This window comes from Sphaeramia orbicularis, chromosome 1, assembly GCF_902148855.1.
Source record: "Sphaeramia orbicularis chromosome 1, fSphaOr1.1, whole genome shotgun sequence".
Classification (NCBI taxonomy): Eukaryota; Metazoa; Chordata; class Actinopteri; order Kurtiformes; family Apogonidae; genus Sphaeramia; species Sphaeramia orbicularis.
This window is the reverse complement of record NC_043957.1, coordinates 41,553,824-41,581,199: the sequence shown is the minus strand read 5'-3', so window position 1 is coordinate 41,581,199 and position 27,376 is coordinate 41,553,824. Positions and strand designations below refer to the sequence as shown.

General features: G+C 39.5%; 2 protein-coding genes across 5 annotated transcripts in view; one reads left to right on the top strand and one right to left on the bottom strand.

Annotated features, from left to right (window-relative positions):
• Positions 1–1,575: 1,575 nt before the first annotated feature.
• On the bottom strand, positions 1,576–14,787 carry n4bp2 (NEDD4 binding protein 2). Of its 2 annotated transcripts, none has more exons than XM_030141208.1 (16): positions 14,283–14,787; positions 12,604–13,618; positions 11,320–11,444; positions 11,065–11,153; positions 10,597–10,673; positions 10,303–10,443; positions 6,399–9,034; positions 6,169–6,254; positions 5,982–6,027; positions 5,270–5,454; positions 5,064–5,188; positions 4,746–4,872; positions 4,168–4,344; positions 3,882–4,050; positions 2,789–2,912; positions 1,576–2,704 (listed from the first exon to the last, which is right to left on the bottom strand). In XM_030141208.1, the coding sequence occupies exons 1-16, from the start codon at positions 14,521–14,523 to the stop codon at positions 2,659–2,661; spliced, it is 5,409 nt and encodes a 1,802-aa protein (XP_029997068.1). In that variant the 5' UTR covers positions 14,524–14,787; the 3' UTR covers positions 1,576–2,658. The 2 variants fall into 2 exon arrangements, with proteins under 2 accessions (XP_029997068.1, XP_029997074.1); XM_030141214.1 differs by lacking the exon at positions 14,283–14,787 and adding an exon at positions 13,753–14,216.
• A 1,363-nt stretch (positions 14,788–16,150) lies between these two features.
• pds5a (PDS5 cohesin associated factor A) overlaps positions 16,151–27,376 on the top strand; it is a 30,742-nt gene continuing 19,516 nt past the window's right edge. Inside the window, exons 1-2 of one of the 3 annotated variants that reach the window (XM_030138149.1) lie at positions 16,151–16,257; positions 17,171–17,323. In XM_030138149.1, coding sequence (XP_029994009.1) covers positions 17,210–17,323 — 114 coding nt within the window. In that variant the 5' untranslated portion in view covers positions 16,151–16,257; positions 17,171–17,209. Of the gene's footprint in view, positions 16,258–16,424; positions 16,564–16,742; positions 16,876–17,170; positions 17,324–27,376 lie in introns of those variants that run through there. The other 2 variants (XM_030138166.1, XM_030138158.1) reach the window with 2 other exon arrangements.

Sequence of the window (27,376 nt, the reverse complement as noted above, 5' to 3'; positions counted from 1 at the left end):
AATAGCCTTAATGTTGTACAGATGCAACAGCTGAATGATTTCTTAATAATGTAAAAAAAAAAAAAAAAAAAAGAAAAAATTACTATTATTTATCCAACCAAATTGTTCAGATCATTCCACTAGATGGCTTAGATACTGCAGTGATTGATGTTTCAGTTGTTACAAGTTCTCTAAACCTAACCAGGGAGTTGGGGCCCCGTGAAAAAAAAAAATCTCACTTTGGGCCCCTCCACTTCACTGCCCGAAACCATGCAAACCTTAATATTATAACACTGTGCAGACGTGGATCAATATTCGATCAATATTATAATAAATGTTATGCTTTTGTGTAAGAGAAGAGAAAGTAGAAAGCCATCTTTTCTATTTTCGCAAAATGTTTAATAATAACACTATTACATTTTTTTTTTTTATATTAATAATATACAATTACAAATAAAATATAGTTTTACATTTTGGATGGAAGTAAATTTAAATTCTGTCTGCTTTTGCCCCATCATCTGTTCTGGTGCTAGCAGAGGCTGACTGGATTTTATTATTTTTTGCAAATAACAAAACCAACGAAAATAGACAGTGATGGTGATACAGTGATTTAAAAAAAAAAAAAAAAAAGAAAAAAAACTGACTGTGACTAATGTCATTTATGGGCCTCTCCCCCTTAAGGCACCCCTGACCCAAACTGATGCAGTGTGTGGCTTCTTATTTCTGAAACATCCATCAATTTGAAAGCATAAAGATTAAACTGTGTTGAACGGATAAAGGTCATGTGTTCTGATGAGTCCAGATTGTCCCTGTTCCAGAGTGATGGATGTGTCAGGGTGACAAGAGAGGTGGATGAAGTGATTACCCATCATGACTAGTGCCTACATTACAAGTTTGTAGGGGTAGTGTTATGAGCTGAGGTTGCTTAAGTAGGTCAGGTTGATTTATCAACATTATGTGAACAAAAAAATATGGAAATAAATGTTGTGACATTGTATCTAAATGATGTCACTGTGAATGAAAGAAAAAAAGAACAGGAAATATTAAAGGTCCAGGGATATTATTGTTGGGTTTTTTTGGCCAAGCTGTGTATCAGTCATTTCTTCTAAATGAACATAATTTATCATAGACTAACCCAGAATGTTTTATGAAAAATAATCTTAGATTTTCTGTGGAAATTCAACATAACAGCCTTGAGCTTTTCATACTCTTAAATCATACTACTTGATATTTGGTTTTTTGATGTCATTAATTTAACAACTTATTACATTAAATTTGAAAAGCAAACATTTCATGTGTCTTTTGCCTGATTTTTACCCCATAAACAAACCCCAATGGCTTTCCCTGTCATATTTATGACAAATATTCTATTTCCTCTACTTTTCCAAGTGGTACAATAATAATTTCTAAAGTTGCAGTTGTAAATGTTTTCAACCATTTTCAACTTAAGTAATGGACATTTATAATTTTTCTTCATCAGAATAATGCATGAAAGGCAAACAAATTTATAGCCAAGTCAAAAATACATTAGTGTGGGCATTTAATACATTAAGCTGTTGCCTCAAAAGATAAATAGTATAAGACCACACCAACAAGAAACTGTAAACACATACAATTTTATTACAATATACAGTCATTTATGTAAAACCTTAGACCAATGAATAAAAAAAATACAATATTTTCTTTAGCATTAATGTTTTCTGTAACATTATGTACATTCTGTAAAATCTGTCATCATAGTTTCACCTTTATGAAAAAGATCACAACGGTTAAGAAAAACAAAAAAACAACTCCAAACCTACCAATAATGGTAGCAACCTGAGTAGTACAACTCCTAGAAAATTTGGCACAATGTGTTCAAAAACAAGAGGAATATGCTGAAATAACTAACTGGCCTAAAAAGAAAAGAAAACTGAGTGTAATTATGTCAGCAGCAGCTAAAATTGGCCCAGTGAGTGTGTGTACAACCACGTAGTACATGTAAATGGCTACAGTTTCAAGCTGAGGCAGCTGTAAACCTCCACCTCACAGCGGAGGTTCTTCAAACTACTTCATGACCTCTGATCAACTTAGGAGTTTAGTCCTCACCTCCTGGTGAGAAAGATCCACTGTAAAACAGCACAAACAGGAAAACACATTTTCTTTCTTATAAGAAGAAAACCTCTGATTAGAGTCAAACTAGAAATGGCGTCACATAAAATACATAAATTGTCTCACATCTTCAAACAATACGCAATGATGATTCAATTAAAGTTTGATAAAATGTTTGTCTCAAAAAAGACTCTGCAGTGATCTCATAATAATACTAAATAACCCCTTGTTTAAAGTCAAGCCTTTTAACATGGATTTTATAAACTCTTTAAAAGACAAAGGTAAATTGAAAGCGTCATCCTACATCATCTTTAAATATAAATATACATTCTAGCTATAAGGATGCATTATTTCTTTTACATAAATACAGTTCTCTTGAAAAAATGGCCTGATTAAGAACTGAATAAAGATTAGCAATGTCTTAAAATGGGAGAGAGGAGACTAAATAAAAAAGTAAGACTGAAATGAGTAGAGCTGACTGAAAGCACCATATTTTCTATATTATAATAAATGTGGAGTTAAAGTGAGGCAAACAGAGCGTTGTTTTCCATAGCAGCTTGAGTTTAAATCCAATAAAGCAATTTGTTTTCATTTCAACGAAACCAGGACGAGGCCTGGCTTTGGCTCGGTGAACCTGAGAGACAGAGGAGACAAAGTGGGTGATGGTGAAAACATTGTGCATGTATTTCTGCACGTCAGTGTATGTTTGAGTGCATACCTGTAGTGCTTGTTGGTGAGGTAGTCTATAACAGCGGGACGGATGCGGGCCACTCCCCCCTGGCTGTGGTTCCCTCTTCCTGTGATGACAGAGAGCTGAGGTCGACACAGACCCTGCTCACAATCTACACAAAAGAAAGAGGCCAAAGTCAAAGAAAACACACATAAAAACACAGCATACGGTTCACAATAGCTGTGTGAAGCTGTAACCAAGTCAAAGGGCACCTACAACAGCCCCTCCTGGTTGTACTGACTGTTAGTTACTGACAGTAACATGAATGTAAGTTACAGATGGAGGTGTGATTTCAGCATGACTTTATAAGATTGACTGCTCTACTCTGTGGTTCAACATGGAACCTTGGAAAAGTGTCAGCCTCAAACAGTGTTATGTTTTGGATTTTTTTTACCCCACCCCCTGAAGGAGAGGCAAGGGGTATTGTTTTTGGTTCAGTTTGTTTCTTTGTTAACACTTTAGCAGCAAAACTATTGGTTCAATTCATACCAAATTGGGTTTATAGATTGCCAGTGACCCAGAATAGATGTCTTGACATTTTAAAAAAGGTATGTCAAAGTTAAAATTTTTTTATGATTTTTTTAATATCTTCCCATTTACTTATAATGGGCTAAATATGTGCGAGGGGTGGGGTTTGTTGTGCTTGGCACCACTTGTTTTGATTGAATCCTGGCATTTCTCTCTCATTTTTAAGTAGCAGTTCTTTTTTGTAAATTCTTAGGCTCACTAGAAAAATAAGTCTAGTAAATAAATTAGACACTACTATGTGCACCATGATCATTTCCCATTAGTGATGATGACATAGGTAGACAGCCACCAAATGTCTTAAAAATGAATCATTTATCTCTTGTTCTATATGACTTTGTGTCTTTTGAGTTCCTTCCTATGTATTTATTTTCTTCTTAGTTATATTTATTTCTTATCAAAAATAATCCAGTTAGTGCTTACGTTTTACACCTTGGCTAAATGCATTGGATTTGGATTCAAAATCAGGACCTTCTTGAACCAGCAGGCTTCCTTTTTTGGTCCATTTCTTTGTTATTACATTCACTCAGTGTACATACAGTATATCATTTTGTACCTGCAGTCTTGTCCTCTAAAACCTGGGCCAGATGCTGCACGGCTTCGACAACATGTAGACCATGGAGGTCCAGGATATTATTGGGCAACAGTGACGCATTGACCCTCTCGAAAATCTGAACCGCTGCTCGATGATTGGCCTCACGCATCCTCTGGCCGTGCAAGTGACCCTAACAGAGAGGTGACATGATCCAAATTTTTTTAAGGTCATATTTAATACTTGAAAAAGTTCTTTACAATTAAAGGTGAGAAACAAATTAAACAAATTAAAATGCTGTCCTTCTAACCTGTTGAGCATAGAAGGAGGCCACTTCCTTGTGTCCTTGCTTATACGCTTCAGCTGCTTTGGCAAAACTCTCGAGCTGTCGCCTCCTCTGCAGGTCAGCCTCGGCCCTGAAGTCCTGGTACTCTGGATCCTCTGGGTCCTGGTAGACGGGCCTCACTGCTTCCACAGGCTTGTGCCTCTGGCAAAAACAGGAATAATACAGAAAGCCTATTAAAGTTGGATACAGTAATGAAAAATTTGTTACAGTGTTATTTGCTGCTGTTTTGTTTCCTTGTTTTCTCTGAACAAGACTCTTCTATAATAGTATGTACTGCTTTGTTTCATTCAGCTCTTGAGGCAACTAAAATTTGTAGAATAAATAAAAGCAGGACATGCAAGATGTGTTTTGAGATGTAGTGTTCTCACACATACACACATTTTTATAAGAAAAATATTGAGATCATTGTGAAATCCAAAGAGAGTTCAATCTATGATGATGACAAATAAAGTCAGAAACATGGATGCATTGTACATCATACAACTCAGTAATTATAATGGCTCAAGTTTGATCCATTTCACTACTTGTGTTGTCCTACATACCTTCTCCCTCTCCTTGCTGGCTGTTCTGTGGTGGTTGGTCCGAGGTGCTTCAGGGGCAACCACTGTCTTAACAGGCTCTTCATCCAGCAGAGAGCGAAGAAACAACTCGGTCTGTGTCAGGGAGTAACTACATCAACACACACACATTAGCCAGAGGTGCATTGCTAACACTTTGTTTGGTATCTTTCTGTTCAAGACAAAAAAACTACCTGAACATATTACATTTTTTTATATTAAATCATCAAATGTAAGATGGGGTGATGTGAGAAGCATAACAGGTAATGAAACCTATAGACATAATGTAAACTTGTGTCTCACTTGTGGTCTCTGAAAATGTCCAGAAGGAAATGCCGGTCAATGGTGGGGAAGCGAGAGTAGAGCTGGTTCTCCTTCAGTGGAGTAGAACCATCACGCTTATCCAGCTCCGTACGATTTTGTCTGACCTGGAATTAAATAAGATGATATTTGTTTGGTACAGACTACGAAAATTGCAGTGAGTACAATAAAGTGCATCTGTACATTACCCTCTCCATATTCTCCTGCCGAAGCTGCTCCTCTTTTATTATATCTCTGAGAGAGACATGTTGGCGGGACACGTTCCAGTGGTCCATGAATGGAAGCTGACTGTCCAATGGCATGGTACCTCCTGCTTGTGTCCTTTCCCTGGGCCAAGGTTTAGCCACCTCTGATTTACCCCACTCAGCTGAACCTGAACAGAAGAAAAACTACAGCTCATAACTTGTTTAACAAATATCTGTAAATGATATTAAATCTAAACCATTGTTGTTTTATTTCTTATCTATGCACAAAGGAGGATGGGGGACACTTAAGAAATACAATAAGATATTTCAAGAATAAAGTCATAATATTTTCAGAAAACAGAAGCGCTTTGAACACTCTTTCAGAGTTCACTTAACATATGCAGCACTCTGGCAGAAGCAAGGTCATAAACATTAGTTCCACATCTCCATGAAGTAAAACATACTGTAAATCTCCACCAAACCCAAATAAAAACGAGTCAACTCTTAACAAAAGACAGTTACTGTTCTGAATTATTGATTATTGGTGCACATTCCGAGTATTTATGGGTTTGACAGGAAGAACCAAATCAGGATATTAATACACAGTATTAAAAAAGTAAAGTATTAAAAAAGGTAATCAGACACAGAGGACCCAGAATTTTATATGAATGTTTATCATCTGTGAATGTGCAGGACCATATGTGTGTAAACTCACTTTCTTGAAGCAAGTGAAAGGAAAGAGCTGCTTGTTTCTGCCTGTCCTGTAAAAAAAAAAAAAAGATGTTAACTGCAAATTAACCTACTTCAAAACTCTTTAACCCTTTCTAACACTTAATTGATGTCATTTAGTTTTACTGACTAGTTGTTGGTTTGTTAATAGTGCTAAATATTTAAGGGCTCACTTGGATGGTTTCCTTCCACTTTTGGTGGAGCAGTTTAGCCAAGTTCAGATCCATCTGCACATCATAGTCATCAGCGGAGCATGCACCTGAACATTGTGGAACACAGAAAACCAGCAACCATGAACACAAGGTAGTCATTAAGAAAGAAGTGTTAAGACCCCACCAGCTCCCCTTTGTGTATTGCATGTACTTAAGTGCATTTGCTCTGTGTGCTGCTGTGCGTTTGTTACCTGGGTCTACTCCAACAGGACCAAACAGCTCAGTCAGCTGTAGCGCCACTTCAGTGGGTAGTTTCAGCTCCACACTCTTTATGTCCATATGTTGGTTCCTTTTTTGCTCAGTGGTTCTCCTCTTACGCTGCTCCTGTTCCCTCTGTTTTTCCTCCTTCTCCAACTCTTCAAGCTCAGCCTGCAGCAGCCTGTGGATCTGGTCCATGCTAGAAACGTCATCCTCCATTTCAACACTCGCCTCTTCGATTATCACTCCAGCATCTGTACTCAGGCCCCAAGCTCCTCCTTGTAAGTCAGGTTGTATTGTCTCTTTGTGCTCAGTGTTAGTGTCTGCTTTACTTCCTGAGAGTGCTGATGCATCAGTATGATCTTTATCCCTCACTGAAGAAGCTGGACCAGGAAATGTAAGGATGCTAGAGCTTTTACTTGACTCACTGGATGAACTGATTGCCTGTTGAGTGCCCTCTAAACCCATAGCCAGCCCTATCTTTGGCTGATCTTTAATCTGATGCTCATTTATATTGAAGCCCAGCATGTTTTCTTCAACCTTTCCCAAAACTCCACATACATTGGATTTATTCTGATCATCTGGCCACTCCTGCTTCTCCTCCTCTCCATCGTCATCTTTAAAGAACCTCTCTCCGGAATCCAGGAGGAGGTTGGTGGTCCACTCTAGGTCCAGATGGCATTTATCATACAAGTCTTCTAAAGTGTCAAAACTAACTAGTTTAAAATGGCGGCTGAGAATACGCAGGTTTTCAAGGCGGTCTTGAGTTTCCCCCAGGTCTTTCTCCTCCACCTGCGTGCTTTTTTCATGCACTACACGGTAGGGAACCTCTTTGAGGCCAGACAGTTGAATTGCAGCTGTGGCAGGAATAGCACCAGTCACCTCTGGCACAAAGCGAGAAGGGCTGCCATATATGACTGTGATATCACTAGAGTGGCTGTACGCAGTAGCAACTTTACCATTGGGGTTGTTTTGTTGATTCAGACGCCAAAGGAGGGCAAAGTCCTGAGATTCTGTTTGGGTGACGCAGCCTGTATCTACCGTAGGCTGCAGGTCTGCCTCACAGTATGGCTTCAGTGGGTTCAGTTTGGGATTAGGATCAGAGTTAGTCTGGAGATCTATGTGACCACTATCCAAACTGGTGTTGATGTTCGGGGACGGTGTAGTGACACATTCTGGAGATTTCACAGAGAAATCAGGACAGTTTTGTGTGAAGGTGAGAGCTAGTTTGCATTGTTTTCCTGACCTGCGACCTTGACGCTGCTTTGTTTCCTGATTGGCTGAGGCTGCACCTAAAGGACTGCCCCCTAGGTCCACAAAAGTCTCAAACTCAGGACTTTGACAAACTTCACTAGTATGTGACTCTGCCTCCATTTGAGTCTCTGTGCAGGTACTATTCTCCATTCCAGTGAAACCAGCACAAACATCATCTCTAATACTGTGGCTTCCCATTTCTTTAGAGCTTTCCTCTGTGGTTTCTAAGATAACATCTGAATCAGCATTAGTGATTGAGGGAGAGTTTGCAAGGTTGGCTGATTTTAAATCAAGAAGCTGTGTTCTTTGACCCATCTTTATTAAATTATCGTTCTCTCCTGTGACACTTGTTTCATTTTCAGTTTTACAATGTTCCCAGTCATCCATTCTTAATTCAACCGGCTCCCTGACCATACAACTGTCAGCTGCCTTCCAGTCTAACACACAGTCTGGTAGTTCACCTCTACTGCTGTTAACCCTGCTCATGTTGTCTGCACTGTTCAACTGACTACTACCCTGGGATTCTTCAAGCCCACCACCTGTCTCCACATCAGCCTCCAGTTCCTCTTCAGAGCTGGGAGAAAGGGAGGGTAACAGGGATGAGCCAGTCTGAATGTCAGCTACACCTGTCTGAATAAGATCAAGCAGCTTCTGAAACTCATCATGCTTTGACTGAACTTTTTTTGTGTCATTTTCATTGGCTTCTCCCGGCTCATCTCCGTCTTCTTTGTTTTTTCCCTCTTTAAGCCTTTCTTGTCTCCTCACCTGCCGCTGCTCAAGTGATCCCTCAGAAGGCCAGTCCCCTACAAAATCTAACACTTCTCCCCTATTCCACAACACCTCAACACGTTCTGCTTCATCTGCTTCTGTCTTCTCTTTCTCCTTTATGGCACACTCTGACTGGTGAGTATCTTTGACCAGATCTGCCGGCTCTAGCCTGTCAAAACCAGACCTCCTGCTTGTCCTTTCTCTTCTCACCCTTTGTCCAATAGACTCAGAGAAAGCCACCGGCATGCCATCTCTGCAGTGCTCTTCATTCATCACAGACTCTACAATGCAGTCAGGGATTCTCTGATCCCCACTAAGTTGGTTCAACTCTAACTGGGCATCCAACTCAAAATCTGAATCTCCTAAATTGATGTCATCATCACCCTCTGTATTCTCTGGATTTTCTAAAGGTCTTGCAGGAGGTTGGAGAGTCAGTGACTCAGTAGACTTGTGGTTGCTGTTTCCGAGGATTCCCATGTCAGCAGAATGACCAATGGATGACACATCAGGTAGGGATGAAAATAGCTGAAGGCGGGTTTTCTTACTCCCTTCAGTTAATCCAGGGTCACCAACAAGGTCTGGACAAGGTGTTTGGGAAGATTTTGGCCTAAGGAAAACAAGAGAGGTATGAACACTAATATGAAAGTCCTGCTAGAAGTAAATTGAATTATGTGACTTGACAATTATTGCAGTTTTAAAATCATTTTCATCCTTCCCACTCTAATGCTGTCATAAAATCATTACAATTCAATGAGTACAATTTGTATGTAATAAAAAAACTAAAATAATATTAACACCCATTAAACAAAATCTTGGTGTGTACATCTTTAACTGCTGACTGAGTCTGATAGTCCATTTCCCACTTTGGATCTGAACAAACCTGTTAAAACATCACAGTTATAAAATGAAACAAGTGGACTGGCTGATAGCGGCTGCAGAATTATTAAATTATTGTTGGGCAAGTTTGGTTGGTTTTCAAGAACAGGCTTGAGTTCCCTGGGGGAAGGGCCTGTGTTACATCAGCCTAAAGCATCTGAAATATTCTCAGTATACAGTAGGTGGTTACGTCCATTAGTATTTAGACTGTGACACAAGTTTTGTAACTTTGGCTCTTTTTTTTTTTTAAATACAACTATAATGGATTTGAAATGAAGTAATTGTGGATAAAAATGTAAACCTGTGAAAAAGGAGAGACTATAAATAAAATGGTTGTAATTCATAAATGGTTAATGCAATTTTTTTTGTTAAACAACTTGAATTAAAGCTGAAAGTCCACACTTCAGTCATATTGAGTGTTTCTTTTTAAATCCTCTGTGGTGGTATGATATTTGTGTCCCTGTCCAAATACTTGGGGACCTAACTCTACTTATAGTGTTAGTGACTTCTGTATGTTGGCCCTTTTAAGGTAGTAAAGCCACACCCAAAAGCCACCCTCACCCTTTTTGGACCCTCATATGGTCCTTTACCTTTCTTGTGATTTTTTTTTCCCCACACACATCGATACTTGGACACTCCACCTCTCCTCATCTCCCTGTTGTCTTTATCTGACTTTGAAGCACTTTTCAGACTCAGTCTGTACAGTTATATTTTAACATGACTCCATGCTTTACGACAGATGAACTCCATTTGATATCATGATAACTTTGTTCAACAGATGTACAGATATTCTATGTACCAAGTTCTGACAGGATGACATTTCTTTGCCCTCTGTGGCATTCCTATTTTCAGTATTAGGTTTAAGTATTACTGGATATCCATCTATAGTAGAAAAAATATACAAATAGCAATTACAAATCTTTAAAACAAGATGTACAAGATTAATTATTGTCTTCATGTTTGACCTGTCTATAAGCCAGTATTAGTGAATAAACTCACTGTGAGCTTTTGTCCTCAAGAATGAAACACTGTTTCTTCTCAGGCATCTGTGAACCCATAATGGACTGGATGGTAACAAAGCGCTCATATGCATTCAGCATCCGTCTGATTTTTTCTGCTGGGACATTATGCATGTTGCGTCTACACAAACAAAAAAAAACAAAACAAAACAAAAAATAGAAAATAGATTAAACAAAACTCAAATAAAACATGTGTACAATAGGATCTGCTAGGTTTGTGCAAATATATAGTTGGTATTTTAGATTTAAAAACATGCTCTTCTGTATTCTTTACCTCTCTAGCTCTCTGGGCTTGTTCTTCCACCAAGTATCTGGTTCTCTGAACAGAACCTTATAGTTATAATTCAGCGCCTAGAACAGAGGGCAATAAAAAAACTGTTTAAAGTTCACAGTGTGTGTACAGTGGGATTAAACTATTTTTACTGTTAAAAAAAAACAAATTTGGGAAACTTAGGACATTTTTAAAGTCAGCGAATCTTTATTTTACTGATAGATGTACAAATAAAACATGTCCAATATTTTCAGAGTCCATCTTAACTTCATTTTATAAATATGGGGAAACATATTTTGGTGTCTGAAATACACTCCAAAAAGATAAATGTGTTAACATGTAGTCTTCTAAGTTTATCTGCTTCATGTAGTGACAATTTTGGAATTGTTTTTTAACTAAATATTCCACCAAATCAGTGGGCTACATAAGACCTGGAACTATGCAGCACAAACTCCTGTAAAGTTGACTCACCTGGATCACATAGGGTTTCATTTCCCAGCCCTGCATGTTGGTATTGTCGATAATAATAGGGTTAGCACCCCTCTGAAAAGCTTCCTTGGCTAAAAAAATAAATGTGCATTAAAGTCAGCAGAAAGAAGAAAAATACAATTGGCATTTTAATAGCAAACACAAACAAATGAAAAAAATCTATTTGACAATGACAATAATTCTGACTCACTCCTGCTGGAACATGTCACTATTAGTGTATGTGTTTGTGTTTTTTACCTTGTTGGTGGTTCCAGCTGTGAGCCTCTCCGAGTTCATTAGGGTCAAACTGATATACTCCATGTCGAGTGAAATAATTATCAGTGCTCAGTATAACTCCACCTGGGTTATGCTCTAACAAGGCTCTGCAGAAACACATGGACAAAGGCAACTTTTAAGTAATTAAAATTTGTTTGATGTACAACACAAGTTTTATGTCTCTAAACAAGTTGGTCAGTTATTGATGGTAAATTTTATACATAATCTTATAAATTAAAGATAAACTCACTGAAGTTGCTTATGCTGAGCAAAAAACTTTTGCAGCACGAATATAAACCAGTATTTATTCACTCAGCCAACATATGTAGGAAGTTATACTTTGAGTAAAATTTCTTTCAGTGACAGTTTTGTCATGAAAATGTATTCCAACACTTTTCAAGGCAAACATTACAAAGTCCTTTAAAAGAAAGCCAGAGAATGAAAAACAGAAGAAGTCAGTAAGAAACATGTAATTACAAATGAAACAAAAACTGAAGTTATTAGATAGTGATTTTAAAAGGAGGTCATAAAGGCAAAGAAGCCTTTAGTCTGTAAAATGTCCCCAGTCTAATCGACTTTGAACGGTCTGGGTCCACAAGTCCTTTAAATACAGAGACACCTTGCATGTTAAGTATTTTAATCGATTTCTGCTGATTGAAGTACTCTTCCACCAGTAGTTGTCAGATATCAGTTTAGCATTATTGGCATACATCCAGTAAACTCTCTGCAGAGTGTTGTTGTGAGGTACCTACAATACTTGAAAAGAACTACACAGTTAATGCAATTTCAGTATTAGTTTGTGCAAAAATAAAATCTCAAGCCTACAGTTTGAAAGGTTCAATGTCTGTATCGTGATACATTATGAGGGAGACTCAAAAAGTTCTCAGGCAAATGTAATAAAGTTTATTTTATTTATTTATTTAATAGACTTCTCTGTCCTGAATTTCACAGGTCCAGCTGCTCTTTTTGAATGCCACTGTTTTGATAGAATTTTTCTCTCTGGGTCAAACTGGTAGATCCAAGTTTCATCCCGACACAGCACTTGCCTGAGAACTTTTTGACTCTCCCTCGTGCATAATCATTTAAACATTTTCAGTAATCTTTGTATTTTGCTTGATAACCAAGGAATTAGACTCACATTGTGTGAATACAATATTGTCCCAAATAGCTGTAACACTACATTTTCATCAATTCAGGCCATCTTACTTTTAAATGCAATTACATTTCTAGAGAACAGAGAATGGGTTTTACTGGACTTAGTCTTACCTTGCCAAGGTTGACTTGCCAGATCCTGGAGCACCACGTAACAACACAAGAACCCTCCCTTCTAAACGAAGCTTATTGTTCTGGCCAGGAAGTTGAGGTGCAGCTGGTAGGGCCCATGACCTGGGTATAGTCAGAGGTGGTCTGAGGGGTGTATGGCTGACATGACCATGATCCAGCCAGGGAGAGGGATGCCTGGGGTGGCTGGGCCAGTTGGAAGCCACTGGGGTAATAAAGGCAGGACCCTGGTGTCCATAGATACGTGGAAAAAATGCTGGAGCCCCAACATTCCAGGAGAGTGGTGGATGGGCAAGCATCTCCTGGTTCAATATATTCACCTTAGATCTTGCTCCTCCTACTGTTGCATCACAGGTCGCAACCTCTGCCCTCTCTGACGGAGTGTGTGAGGGGTTTTGCTTTTTATACACCTGGAATGCCGAAGGCCGTCCTGAAGCACCCAGGTCCAAAGGAGGAACAGACTTTTCTCTGTCAGAAGTCTCTGTCACCAAATGTTTAAAATCCAACACTGACTCCTGCCTTTCTGTGACCTTGTCTTCAAAAGCACTGAGCTGATCGAGTGGAGAGGAAGCTCCAGACACTTGCTCCAGTGAGCCTGACAGAAGGCGTGGCTGCTCAATAGAGGATCCTCTAGATCCAGATTCCAAGCTGGACTGAAGCAGCTCAGGGAGGACCTGCTGTGAAAACTGAGGTGGCGGGAAAGAGGAAGGGGGTGAACCACCAGATGTATGCTGGCTATTGTGATGCTCCTTTGTACCATCTTGTTGTGTAGTCAGTATCTCTAGTTCCTGATCAAGCAGCAGATCCAGCTCTTCTGACAGAACAGGGGAAGGGGAGGAGACCAGCTGCAGTGATGGTTTAGAAGAGTCTGGTTCAGTAAAGTGAGTGGGGCTGAGCAGGGCAGCAGCAGTGCGCTCAAAGCCAGACACAGGAATGGGAGCAGGGCATGCATCTTCAGCCGCCACAGACAACTCCAAGAGTGAGTCCATTGCATTGTCAACTGCAAAATACACCACAAAAACATAGACACAGGGGAAAAAGTAGGTAGTGAATCAATCAGGTTGTTCATTCTAAATTTCTTATCTATTAGTTACAACTACAGGCAATGCAATGTCACAATAGCTCCACAGTCACCTTTGCTCCTTAAACACAATGATAAAGCAGAGATAATCCAGCTACAGATTGTATAACACAACGTTGCTCATCTTGCTGCTTTCATGATCCCAGTGGTTAAAGTTGGAGGTTTCATATCACCTTGTTCAAGCATAAGTGACTTTTAATTTGTTGTAGTTAAAATGTATTCTGCTTGTGGTGACGCTTAATGGAGCAATGTGGATAGACTTGAAACCACTGACATTACAAATACACCACACAGGTTGGTATGGTCATAGCTGGTCTGTCAGCGCATGCTCAACAGGTGGCAGAAGGTGCACGAGCTGCTGAGTACAGAAATACGAAGTGCAGCTTTTTCTGATAGATTGTTATCAATATCTACTGGTATGCAACTACCATGGGACCTCCATCAAAAAACAAATGTGATGTAACGTACTTTAGCCTTCTCTGACACACACTGCTAACTATGGAGCTAACCTGTTAGCCACATTTATCCTAAATAATAGTAATTTGAATAACACAGCAGGTTGGGCTTCCGTGTTTAGTGCTACCTTTAAAGTCACACTCGGACAACACAATGTAAATAACATCAGGGTCCAGGTGTGCGAACATCTCCTGCATGTTTCTGACGATGTTCTCCTTTTCGGAACTGCTGGCTGTAAAGTTGTTCGCCATTGGACGGTCACACTGTTGAGGGAGTCGGTAATCCGTATTGTGGGCGAGACTTCCCCCCTCTGGCGGCCCGGTGGGGACTCTGGCGGGGCTCTGGTCGGTTTTCTTTCTCCGGGGCATTCCGTGGTCCAGCCGATGGTAGCTTTCATTAGCGCCACCGCGGAGCTAACTAACCCAACTAACCTAACTAAGTTACTGAGAAGCTGAACGAGAGAGGCCCCGAGCCGAAAACATGGTACTGTAGTATCGGGTAGAGTAATCCGAGTACAACCATTCAAGGTTATGATATCTTAACAGCACTCCAAGTGGCCGAACAACCTTCATCTCAAAATACAAACTGTACCAGTATGAGCACAGTCCGCCACATTGATACCGGAAACAGACAAACACACTTCACAATAAAAGCATCCCAGCGCACATGGTCTGCAGTTGTGTTCCTTACTTTTCACCCAAGCGTGTATAAATAGTAAAAAGGAGATATAAACTTGGAACTTGTATGCTTGTCTGTGCTGTTATTTTCTAGTTAAAGCATGTTTTTGGTGGTGATTTGTTTACTTTTTTATGTTTTCTTCTGGTTTAAACAGTGCAATTTCCCCACTGTGGGATTCATATGAGGGGGAGTCAAAAAACTTCTCAGACAAATGTAATAAAAACTGTATTTATCAAAATTACATTATGATTTTTCTGCATAATCTCCATTAAAGTCTAAACACTTTAGCAGTCTATGTTTCCATCGCTAGATTCCTTCTTTGTAGAATTGCTGGGGCTGTGCGTTTTAAAATTATTACATTAGTCTGAGAACACAACTAAATTACCTGTAATATAGCTGTAGTAACAGACATTGTACAAACAAATCTATTGCTTAAGTGATGTTAAAAAGTCACTTCACATAGCCCTGACCTCCTGTCGTTTTGCAAAGCAAGCTGAGTACCCTGTCTGCTGTCAGACTGTACATCACAACATGGTTGCTGTTTTGTGTTTGTCTCCCATCTGTACTGTTTGACATACTGCAATTCATCTTATGTAAATACTGCATTATACTTTTATATTTACATTATACTATATACCGTATAGTTCATTATGGTTTATAGGGTTTTGTTACTATTATTAATTTTGTATTGTTTGTTTTTTGCACAATGCACATTACCCTGTTGCTGCCTTAATCAGTGAATTTCCATGTAGTGGGATCAATAAAGTATAATCTAATCTAATCTAATCTATTTCAATATAATATAATATAATATAATATAATATAATATAATATAATATAATATAATATAATATAATATAATCCCTGCAAAGCCCTCTCAGGCAAATTTGCAATTGACTATATATTAAATTTACTTAAAATCCCTCAAATAAATAAATGTATATTACCTTCATGTAGCTGTAATCATAAAATTAAACGAATTAATGGATATTCATGCATTCTTACACAAGAATGAACAAAATATTATATCATGTCATATAGCACCAGCTCCTCCCTCCTTATTTTGGTGTTATTGTGCATGTCTACCATCATACAACTCATCATCCTCATGTATGTATTTGATTATGTATAGTGGCACGTGCATTTTGACACATATCTACCTAGTGTTCACATGGAATGAGGTCGATGTGCTGATCATGAACCAGATGGAGGTAAAGAGCACTAACTGGTGTCTGCCTCTGTGCGGGCTGTTCCTCCGACTCCCGCCATGTATTTGGTATTGCAGTACTCGTATGAGACCGAGGGGGGCGCTGTGCACCCAGGCTTCACATAGACAGCACTGACTGAACGGACAGAGAGCTTTGTGCCGAAAACTAAACCCAACCTGTGTCAGACTAAATGAATTAAAACGGCCCACTTGAGAGGTAAATACTAACGGGGAAACGTTTGGCAAATATACTTGACTTTTGGACGTAGTTGTATATTTGAAAATATGTTCATTTTGCATTTGTTGGGGTATTCAAAACCATCCGTGAGGGCAAGTTGATGGTAAGAGAGGAGGGCTCAGGGCGACGGTAGCAGCCCTTCGCCTGTGAACTAGCGGCAGTACGGAGCGATGCGTTGAAGTTGAAAAAAGACAGTAACAAGTAAATTAGCATCATTTTAAACTTAACAAAGTAGTTGCATTTGTTGGAAACCACAGGAAGTGACCACGAGTATGGCTATTTGAGGTACAGATGATAAAATACTTCACTTCCTCTGTGATTGTCTGTAGCCGGAGATGTGATGGGTACCTCAATAGTTTGCGGCCTAAGCTAGCGAAGTAGGCTAACCATGGCTAACATATTAGCAGCTTGATGCTAACATTACTTCCTTCCCGCAAAATGCTAGCCGCTAGCCAATGATGTTTAGTCTGGAACGAGCTAGCTAGCTAATTTGATAACCTGTATGACAGTAGACCAACCGGCTGCTCTAGTATCGTTTTAAAAGTGCTTTTCCTGCAATTAAATTGTCCAAATTGCATTAATGTACCGGGATAGCAGGTGAGCTTACTTGACTAGCCAAACGATATTTGATGAGAATTTTTCGGAAAATATGGAGCTGATGTTTAGCTGGCGTGCTTTAGCATACAAGCTAATAATATACACAGTGATGTTGCAGTGCTGGCTTACTGTCTGAAAAGTTGACTTGCTTGAAATATCGTTAAATATACTGTGGATGTTTTATGAATTTAAGTGGACAAAATTCGTAATTGCCAAATGAGAATGCGGCTTAAAACGAGGTTTTTGGTAAGTGCGGTAGCATGGTTGTGCTGAACTTTTGTTTTTTGACCCATAGAGGCCAGTAAAAGACCGTGTGGACCATACATCAACAAGCATGGAGTTCCCGCAACAGCAGAAACCGGCGGGGGACGGAAAGATCGTCTATCCCCCCGGTGTAAAAGAGATCACGGACAAAATCAGCAATGATGAGGTGGTCAAACGGTTAAAGGTATGTCGATGTTTTCTTTTCGCTCTCAAGATACTTTTGCTACAGGTCGCTTGATTTGTCAGCATCCAAAACCTGGCATACTGCCAAACCCTCCTAACTTTGTAAACTGACATTGTCCTTATGGGACACAGTTTTCCATATTCTTAGAGGTTATCAAAGATAGCAATGGGTCTGATTAATATCAGACTGTTTAATACATTTCCTCACTGACAGGGTGTGTAGATATTCCTGGACATTAATGTGTCATGATACTAAGCAGATGATACAGTCCAGAGGTAATAAAGACAGGCCTAATATTACCTAAATATCTTATATTGAGCCCCTGAGACCCATCTATGGGTTTTCTGTCCATGTGGACAAGAGTTTCACAGCTTTATACAAACATAACCCAAAAAAACAACTGTTCACTGCAAAGGACCTTCCATAAAAATTTTTAAAAATGCATCTGAAAAAAACATTACATCATGATGTTTCCAATATAGACGAATATTTAAATTTTAAAAAAGCCCAAACTTGTACTTTCCTGGGTCTCAGGAGGTTACCAATTTTTCATCAAATCTGTAAAACCTGAGTAAAACTTAGTAGCCTAAGTATCACAAATCTGTTAGTCTTTCTGTGATTATACACCTGAATCACTCCCCTGACAGTGAGCAACTTCAAAGTGTACGCCACCACAAACAGTCTATTTGTTTACATACCTAAATGAAACCATCACTCCGGTTTTTTCGGAATTCCATGCAGCCGTATTATGGCTGTAGTGGCAACAAACGCAGCAATGGCTTCATTGCCTCTTGCTACTGGGACTGCGTGGCATTCTGAAAAAAAAAAAAAAAAGCGAGTGATGGTTTTGTTTAGGGTTTGATTTGGTTTGTAAACAAATGGATTGTTTGTGGTGGGGTACACTTCAAAGTTGCTCACCGTGAGGGGAGTGAGTCAGGTGCGTAATCATGGAAAGACTAATGGATTCGTTATACTCAGGCTATTACTCAGGTATTACAGATTTTATAAAAAATTGGTGATGAACGTCATACACAGCTTTAAGGGATAAGTTATTGGATCATCGGAAAGGGTACACATAAGAAAAACAAACGCTTAATGAAGTTTCATTTTAATACATTTTCGAGCTAGTTATTTCATTTCATTTGAGATGGATGATACATATAGGTGATCAACAGACCTTTTTGCCTGTTTCGACTTTTATAGCTCACAGACTATTCTTTTCATCAATGCAAAAAAATAAGTAGAACTACAACAAAAGTGTTAAAGGAGGAGCGCATACTCAAAGTTTAACATGTACTGTATGAAGTAATCCTTCCTATATTATAAAATGGAAGTGGACTGTGTGTCTCGGGCATCACACAAAATCCGGAAAGAGCTGACAGCTGCAGTTTGGCTTACTTATGTGTTTTTGGTTAAGGAAGAGACTAGCAAAAACAGCAAGTTGATAGGACCAATATTTTGATAGATATTAGTCATTTTGGAATACAATAGTCTTCCAATGGCCAATCACATTGCTATGCCCAGAATCATAGAATCATTATTGAAATGGGTTACCTAGCAACAGATAAACAATAGGGCCAAGTTGCCATGTTGTCAAGTTTCATGTGCAGAAAGAGACATGCCAGCTGAGAGGTTGTTCAACTGAAAATGCCAGTGGAATTTACCAAGAAAGTAAAGGAATGAACTGTATGAGAGGATTTAGAACCCGTGGTTCCCCATGGGTCAACGCACAAGTTATGGTTTAATGTTTGTCTGTTTAATAAAATTTGGTTTTGTGTTTCAGGGACAAGCTAATTGTGGTTATACTCAATGGTGTTTTTAAGCTCTTGCTTAAAGGAACATTTGGGCATTAACATGAATAATGCAAAAAATATTGGATTTTTTTTAAGGTTTTTTCAGATTGCCTTGTGAGTGTATCATCATAATATATCAAGGTTTTACTAGTCTTTATTATATTCCATATAGACTGTATCTAAGACATGATGCACAACTGACTTGTTCCTTAAATTTCTTAATGAGCATGGGGTTTAAATCCTATCACCCTGCACCTACATCCCTGTTGTCTGGCTGAACTTCAGACCCTCAGCAGTTTAAAATCTGGTCCCAAGTGCCATTTTGTTTTACAAAGTTAAAGTGACTTATTACATCACAGTATTTATTTCATTCGATCTAAGTGGCCTTATTAGTTTTAATAGGTCTGAAAATACATAATTATTTGGCCGTGTTGACCAGTTGTGCGTTATGTTCAGTTGTATGCTGACAAAGAATTTTTACAGTGTAAGATATACATTTACAAATGCACTTAATTCTGCCTTTGAGAATTTGAGAAGCTGACATGTAGTCTGTGTGTATTAAGTGCCAGTCCCAATTTGAGAGACACTTCAGTTTTCTGCTGTACTGCCAGCAAAGCAGTTTGCAAGTTGGCATCTTTTTTCATCAGTCTTTATGTCATTTTGCTGTTTTGCATTATCTGCTGCAGTCCAATACCAGCATTACTGCTTTGTTGAATGTTTGTATCCAGAATTGAAAGAAGAAAAAAAAAACCTGTATCTTCACAAACCTTGTGTGCATTCAGTTGGTGAAGTCAAGGTTTACCCTGGAGGTTCTGGTCCTCAGGGAATCGGTATAGTGCCAGACTGGTGTTTGCATTTACTGTCCCTGGATCGAATCTGTGCTTAAATCAGTGAAAATAGCTGTGTATGTCTAGACATCAAAGCTTCTTAGGTAGCAGTTTTCCCAGTTCTTCTGTCATTTGTTTGTCTCACATGAGAAATGAACACCTTTAGGTTTTGGACTGATAGTACGGGGGGGACACTCTGAAGACCTTACATTTAGCTTCAGTGGATTAAAAGTGATGTCACATCTATCTATCTATCTATCTATCTATCTATCTATCTATCTATCTATCTATCTATCTATCTATCTATCTATCTATCTATCTATCTATCTATCTATCTATCTATCTATCTATCTATCTATCTATCTATCTATCTATCACGAATGAATCGTAGAGCAAATAATTGTTAGTTTCAGTCATGTGTCATCAGATTTGTACTGTATGTTACTAAGGGTAGAGTGTGCCTTTCTGTTATGGATAAAGTCCAAGTGTTCTACAGAGCTGCTGGATTGCTTTGCTTGCTTTGATAGCATTTCATTCCCCACTTAATTCAACATATATATCAGCTATATTTGTTGTGTTTGCCGATATAGCAGTCTTGTTTCTGCAAACTATGCATCAATACTAACTGTGAGCCTTACCTTTCAGTTCAGCTAAGGTTGTTTTTTTTTTCATTTTGTTTTTGTTTTTATCTTATCCAGGAACAGTAGATGGCCAGGTGGTTGTAGGAGTCAGTTGGTAGAGATTAGTTGACCAACCCTAACACTCCTTATGGGCATAGAAACACGTGAACATGACTAGCTTTACATCACGGAGATGACAGTCTTACTTGATCTTAATTCTTTCTACAGTTCTTACGAAAATAAAAGCTCTCCTTAATCATAGTAAGGGATGATTTCCTTCTCATTTAATAACTTCCTCATAACTTGTCAGTTATTGGGTTTTCTTAACCGCCTTAGTAATAAAAACGGTTGTTGAATGTGTATCAAAGGTCAAGATAAAAAGTGTCTTGATGGCAAAAAATGTGCCCACCACAGTTATGAGACAGTTTAACCTTTAGAAACTGTTAAAAATAATATCATCATTAAAGCTCCCATTGTTGGTGCAATAAGACGAATAATGCTGGGTTGTTGGATGTGTTTATGGCCATATTTTTATTAGCCCAGACTGATCTTACACACTTTTATCGAACAAATATCAGCAGTGTGCACATGGACAGGAGGGAGGATCAGGAATAGGGGCACAACATATAGATCTGAGCATGAATTGTTGTTTTGTGTTTCTTTCGCCAAGGCTAAGGCTTGTCTGAGAAGAAGCTCATTTCTTGCCAAGTCCATCATCTAATTCTGTTTGAGTTCTGCTGCTTTTTCATAGCATCAGAATACTTTTGCTTGATTATAACTTATAGTTACTGTGTGTTGTTGTTAACCAAATCAGGTGTTCACGGTTGCTAACCTGTTTTGAATAACATTAACAAAAGCAAACAAAACATCCATAGCTCTCATGAAGTGTAGGACTTTGTGGCTTTAGGTGAAATGCTTAGGTGAAGCAGCAGGAAAATCTTGCTTAAATCCTTGAAATGTTCAGATGGAGCTAAAAACGCTCTCGAAATAAATTACAATAAACTCAGGGAGCAGAGAAAGCAGGCCCACACACTCGTCTCTGTAGCTTTCACCGGCTGGGTTGTGACTGTTTCGGCTAAAAGGGTTGGAGTGAGTGTGTATGTGTGTAGGATTTTGTGTGTGTGTGTGTGTTGCAGACTGCTGGAGCTGTTGGCCCATCCCCCACCCCCAGTGGCTGCCTGAACAGTTCCACTGCTCTGCTTTTGCTTTTCTCTCTCTCATAGTTCTACACACTTTCACATTATCTGGAGTGGAGGAAGTGGAAGCTTAAAACATTTTGTCCTATCAGCACAGTGCTGAGTAGACTCTGCTCAATTTCAAGAGATCTTAGCTATGTCAGTGTACTTGTTTTTGTCATTTACTGGTGCCTCCCTCATTTAAATCATTGTGAATGTATGATTGTGTCCTGCATTGTCTGTAGCTTTGAGCTGTTGAAACCGCTGTTTTAGTACAGTCTTCTATGTACACATGCACATCAACTTTGAATGAATAAATGAATTAATTAATGTTTTATTTCTGACATATATACAAAGCACAATACAACCACTAACAAACTATAACTATCAATCAGTATAGTAGTTATCATATATATAATTCTACATCATAATCCACCATGTGCCAAACATAAATCCATATAAATACAATTGCCTATATTTCATAATTGTGTAGAACCTCTGCCACAATTCACACTATATTTTTAGCAGAGAATATTATAGCCAGCATTTTCACAATTTTTTTCTTTACATTTGGTCAACAGCATAACTGTCAAAATGATCAGCAGATGCATAGAAATTGTTGGTTACAGCATCATTTTGCATATTTTTTAAAAAATATTTAAATTAAATTCATATGCCAATTTTCACTGACATTTTAACCGGGTGGTGCAGTGGATAGCACTCATGCCTCACAGCAAGAAGGTTTGATTCCAGAACAAGTCGATAGGGGTTTGGACCTTTCTCTGTGGAGTGTGCATGTTCTCCCCTTGTTTGCATGGGTTCTCTTGCTTCCTCCCACAATCCAACGACATGCACTGATAGGTTTATCTGTTAATCTAAATTGCCCATAGGTGTGGATGTGAGAGTGATTGTTTGTCTCTATATGCGATGAACGGGCAACATGTCCAGGGTGTACCCTGCCTTTGCCCATAAGTAGCTGGACTAGGCTCCAGTGACCCTTGTGAGGATAAAGTGGGTTCAGAAAATGACTGCTTTGTTTTGGTCCTTTTGCGTGAAGATGGAAGGGAAATATGGAGAAAGAGGTTAAAGGAATGACAAGCAGTTGTTTTTCAGTTAGCGGGGAACGAAACTGGGGACTCGCTGTTTCAGGGCATTCGTGTCCATATGGTGGGAACCAGGGTTCCCTCAACATCAAACACTTTTTATTTGACATCTTGGATCTAACTCAGAGAACACAAGGCAAATAGTGAGATGAAGTCCTGCTCCTTCCAGTTGTGCCTAAGGCTGGGTGATAAAACGATAATGATATGTATCACAAAATAACTTTTCCTCGATAGAAATATGAGACATGCTCAAAACAATTTTGATAGGATTCATTTGTCCATGTTTTGACAGATGTAAGAGCAGCCAATCATAATGAAGTAGGGTGGCACCAAACCAATCAATACTAGAGCCATGTCAAGTTAGGTTGATGCACACAGCACAGGTGTAAGACTCAGCCACAGCACACATGCTAATGTTTGGGCTGCAGCAGGAGATAATGCTCATATAATGATACTACTTTGCGGAAAAAATGCATGGGAGTCAATGGGAGAGAACTAATTTTCTTACTTTTAAAGGTGAAGAGACACTAACCCGGCTGCCAATCGTTGCTAGAACAGGTAGCCTGACTGATCACTCGGCTCCCGTCTCCCCGACACTGTCAAAAAAGTGTGAAGAACACACCAAATCGACTACTGACTTGAGCATACATTCTGCGCTTGCGCGAGACATAAATCCAGAAATGGCAGAACATCTCTCTAGACCAAAACACGGCGCTTGCTGTCATCAGTCATTGTTGTCAGCAGAGAGTTTTGAATAGTCAAGAAAGGTTGTTGTTGTACTCATTGAATGGATGGGTAGTAATAAGAAGATACCGATGTTGTCAGCTCTCCGGCTTCTTCTTGTGGAAGAAGAAAGATGTCACAGGCGAAAATTGAGGAGAAATCACACTAGGCTAACAATGCTAACAGTGTTCACTTCATGGAATGAATGAAGTCCATAGGCAACACTGACTGGCACTCATTCAGATACGATATGAGCACTTAATTGCCTATTATAGAAGACCATAATAGTCTGAAGTACCTTTGCATAGTTATATTTACATGTAAACTTCTTGTTCACTGATTCACTCGTCAAGGGCTATCCTGCCACCAATCAGATTGATCCGACTGAACGACTGGTACTGGCCAGTTACACATGTTGAACTGGCTGTAAAGAATGGCAATGGCTGATCGCACGGAACACACCAAGCAGACTCATGTCACGGACCCCGCCAGACTGCCCAACGACGTCCGACCGCCGAAAATTGGGTTGGTGTGTCTTCACCTTAAAAGGTTAATTTACATCACAAGAAAGTTGCAGTTTGTTATAAAAGTGTTGAAGTAGCATACCATCTATCATCACTCATGACATACTGCCCATTTCTGAACTGAAACAGTATGTAAAATGGACAAACAGCATATATGTAGTTGGTGCCTCGATTAGATACAGGATCAAACATTATTTGTCTCTCACTATTGACTGCTATTTATATTTTTCTCACAATAAGGTAAGGTGCACAGTAGAACAGGGTGAGACTTCACCTCTTTACCTCCTGATCTCAGCAATATGGCCAACAATTTCCATCTTAATTTTTTTTGTATAGTTTCCTTTGATTTTCATTTTTTTACCCCTCCAGGGCTCGTGACTGCGACTGAATTACGGTCGCATGCGCCTGAGAATTTCGGTAGTGCGACTGTTTTTGAGATTACGATCGCACGGTGTGCCAATAAAAAAATGAGCGAAAATTAATACGTGCGCCTAGAATAATGGCTGCAGAAGTAACTCGTCAGCTGAAAATAAACAAGCTCCACGCCCCGCTGACTGAAGCGGAAAATCTAGTCCCCGCCCCCTTGCGTGCGCAGGCGGCATAAACAAAGGGATCAAATAACTCCACCGACGTTTGAAACAATCTCCTGACTTCAGGCGTGGTGTAGACCACAGTGACTAAGGGGCACCAGGTCAAGGAGACTTGACTTCAGGCGTGGTGTAGACCACAGTGACTAGGGTACGTTTACACGGCAACACTCCGCAAAGATTTCTCCTTTGCGTTATAAAATCTTTCCGCGTTAAGACGCCGCCGCTATGATAATGATCTGCGTTAACATGAGTCCGCGAGGACGGCTGAATACGCTGTAGTGGCCATGCCAGACCAGTAGCTGGCGATGTAGAGCTGTAGTGAAACAGTGGTGGTAAAACAGGCGCCTGCACACAAACAATTTCCGGTTTAGACAGCCTTTAAATGAGGAGAAGAAGAAGAAGAAGAGGAGGAGGCGGACAACACTATTTACAAACAACAATGGCGAGTGGTCGTACAAAGACGCAGGACTTCTTTGTCTGGACAGACGAGCTGAGCACAGTTAGCAGCACGTATGTTGTTCTGAAACCGGCCATTGCTGTTGTGGTTGTTCCTTCTTTTTCTGCAGCTTTATTGTGTCATAGAGGCTGGCAAACCAGCTTGGAGGCACATTACCGCCACCAACTGGCCTGGAGTGGGTTAACTGGCGGTTCTTGGCTGCGCGCGCATGCGGTGACGTCATATTTTACCCCGGAACGCTCCGACTCGCGTTAACACGGAGCTGGAATGCGGAGCGTATCGATAACGTTCCACCCTGGACCCTGGTATCAAAAGTTTCCGGATTCAGGCACTCTAGGCACCGTTTCCATGTTAACAGAAGGCTAATCCGCCATGAAATCTTCCCGGAGTCGACTGAATCCGACGCCATGTAAACGGCCCCTAAGGGCCTTTAGGCCATGAAATAAAAAAGTTGGTTGTTGCAAATAATGGTGTGATTCGTCTTTCTTCTCCAAGAACCAACTAAAGTATATACCACACATTGACAGTTGTTTTGCACTTGTGTCAATGTAAGCTTTTTCTTTCATACTCTATTCAAATACTTTATTCTAGGTTGTTAACATTGCTTAAATACATATAGGAATATTACTTGGTATGGCCAAGAGTTTTGCTTGTTCTCCAAATTTTTTATATAATAGTGGTGCGCCTAGATTTTAGCCTGTGCTCCTAACTTTTTAGGGTTAGGAGCACAGTGCTCCTAGGTCAAAAAGTTAATTTTGAGCCCTGCCCTCAGCCAACTTGTGGCCGAAGGGGTATTGTAATCATTTGGTTGTCTGTCTAGTTTTTTTCTGTCTTTGAAAGTTCATTCTTTCTTAGTGGAGGTTGCATACATTCACAGTGAGGTCACTTTTGGGCATAGTTTAAGGCACAAATGCAATATGAAGCTCCTTAAACATCTACATACATTTTTATTGTATTTTATAGAGAGTGTTACATTATTGGTTGTTGTTAGCATTAATGTTGCTAGGCTAGTCGGTTTATTGTGTGCTGTGTGATTCATTAGAGTCTATCAGCACTAACAGTCCTCTGAGTGTTCAGTTTTCTGCTGTGATGAAGTCCAAACAAACTGTTCTCCTCTCACTAGTCAAATGATCTGTGGGCTGTTTAGGGGTGGAAAAAAAAGCAGAATTCAGAAATCCAGGATAAGGAAAAAGGCAAGTTTGACCCCCTTCTTTCAGTGCATCATTGCTTAATGCATTTCGCGTAGCCTAAAGTCAGGCTGAGTATGTGCAGATAGATGAAGCTAGGCATAAATAATTTAGATAAATCCACGTTCATGGTTTTCTGCGAAAGACCACACAGGTCGATCACCTTTACTGATGCTGAACTGGAGATGTGTGCTGCATACTCTATAATTAACAAGCAACAGCTACTAGTGGAAGGAAAGCTTACCATACTTTCCGGGCTATAAGCCGCACCTGACTATAAGCCACACCCACCAAATTTTAAAAGAAAAAAATATTTGTACATATATAGGCCGTACCTGATGATAAGCCACAGGTGTCCACGTTGTAACATGAGATATTTACACAGAAAGATGGTAAACAGAAAGATTATTTAAATATTTACTTCCATACCTTAACTGCTTTTTTCCAAACAGTGTCTGTAACACGGCAGTAAAACGGCAGTAACACGGCTGGTTAAAAAACCCAGAAAAGTCATTGATCGCTATCCTCATCTTCCTTCTGCGCATTGAAACCACTGAAGTTGTCTTCTTCAGTGTTGGAGTTGAACATTCTCAGAAAGGCTCTGTCACACACCTTCTCAGTTTCTCTTCCGTTGTCGCTCTCAATGGCACTTACGTGCAGCAGCTCTATTTCCTTCTTGGACAGCCAGATCGATTGCTTTTAACTTAAAAGCTGCATCATATGCATTTCTTCATGTGTTTTCCATGATGAGGGTTTGTGCATGACACGCAAAATGATTGTTAAAAGTTGAGCTTAAAACTTCTCCTCTTCGCAACACCTCTTCCACCTGTCTGTCTCACTTTTGCGCTCCCTGCTAGAGCACCCCCTGGAGGCCGTTAGCCTGTATAAATCTATACTTGAACCGCATCATTGTATAAGCCGCAGGGTTCAAAGCATGAGAAAAAAGTAGCGGCTTACAGTCCGGAAAGTACGGTGTATTATGTGTAAAGAAAGTTGGATGCAAAGGAACAGTGGCAGTTGTATTTAAAGAGTGAGGAAAAAGTCAGACAATAGT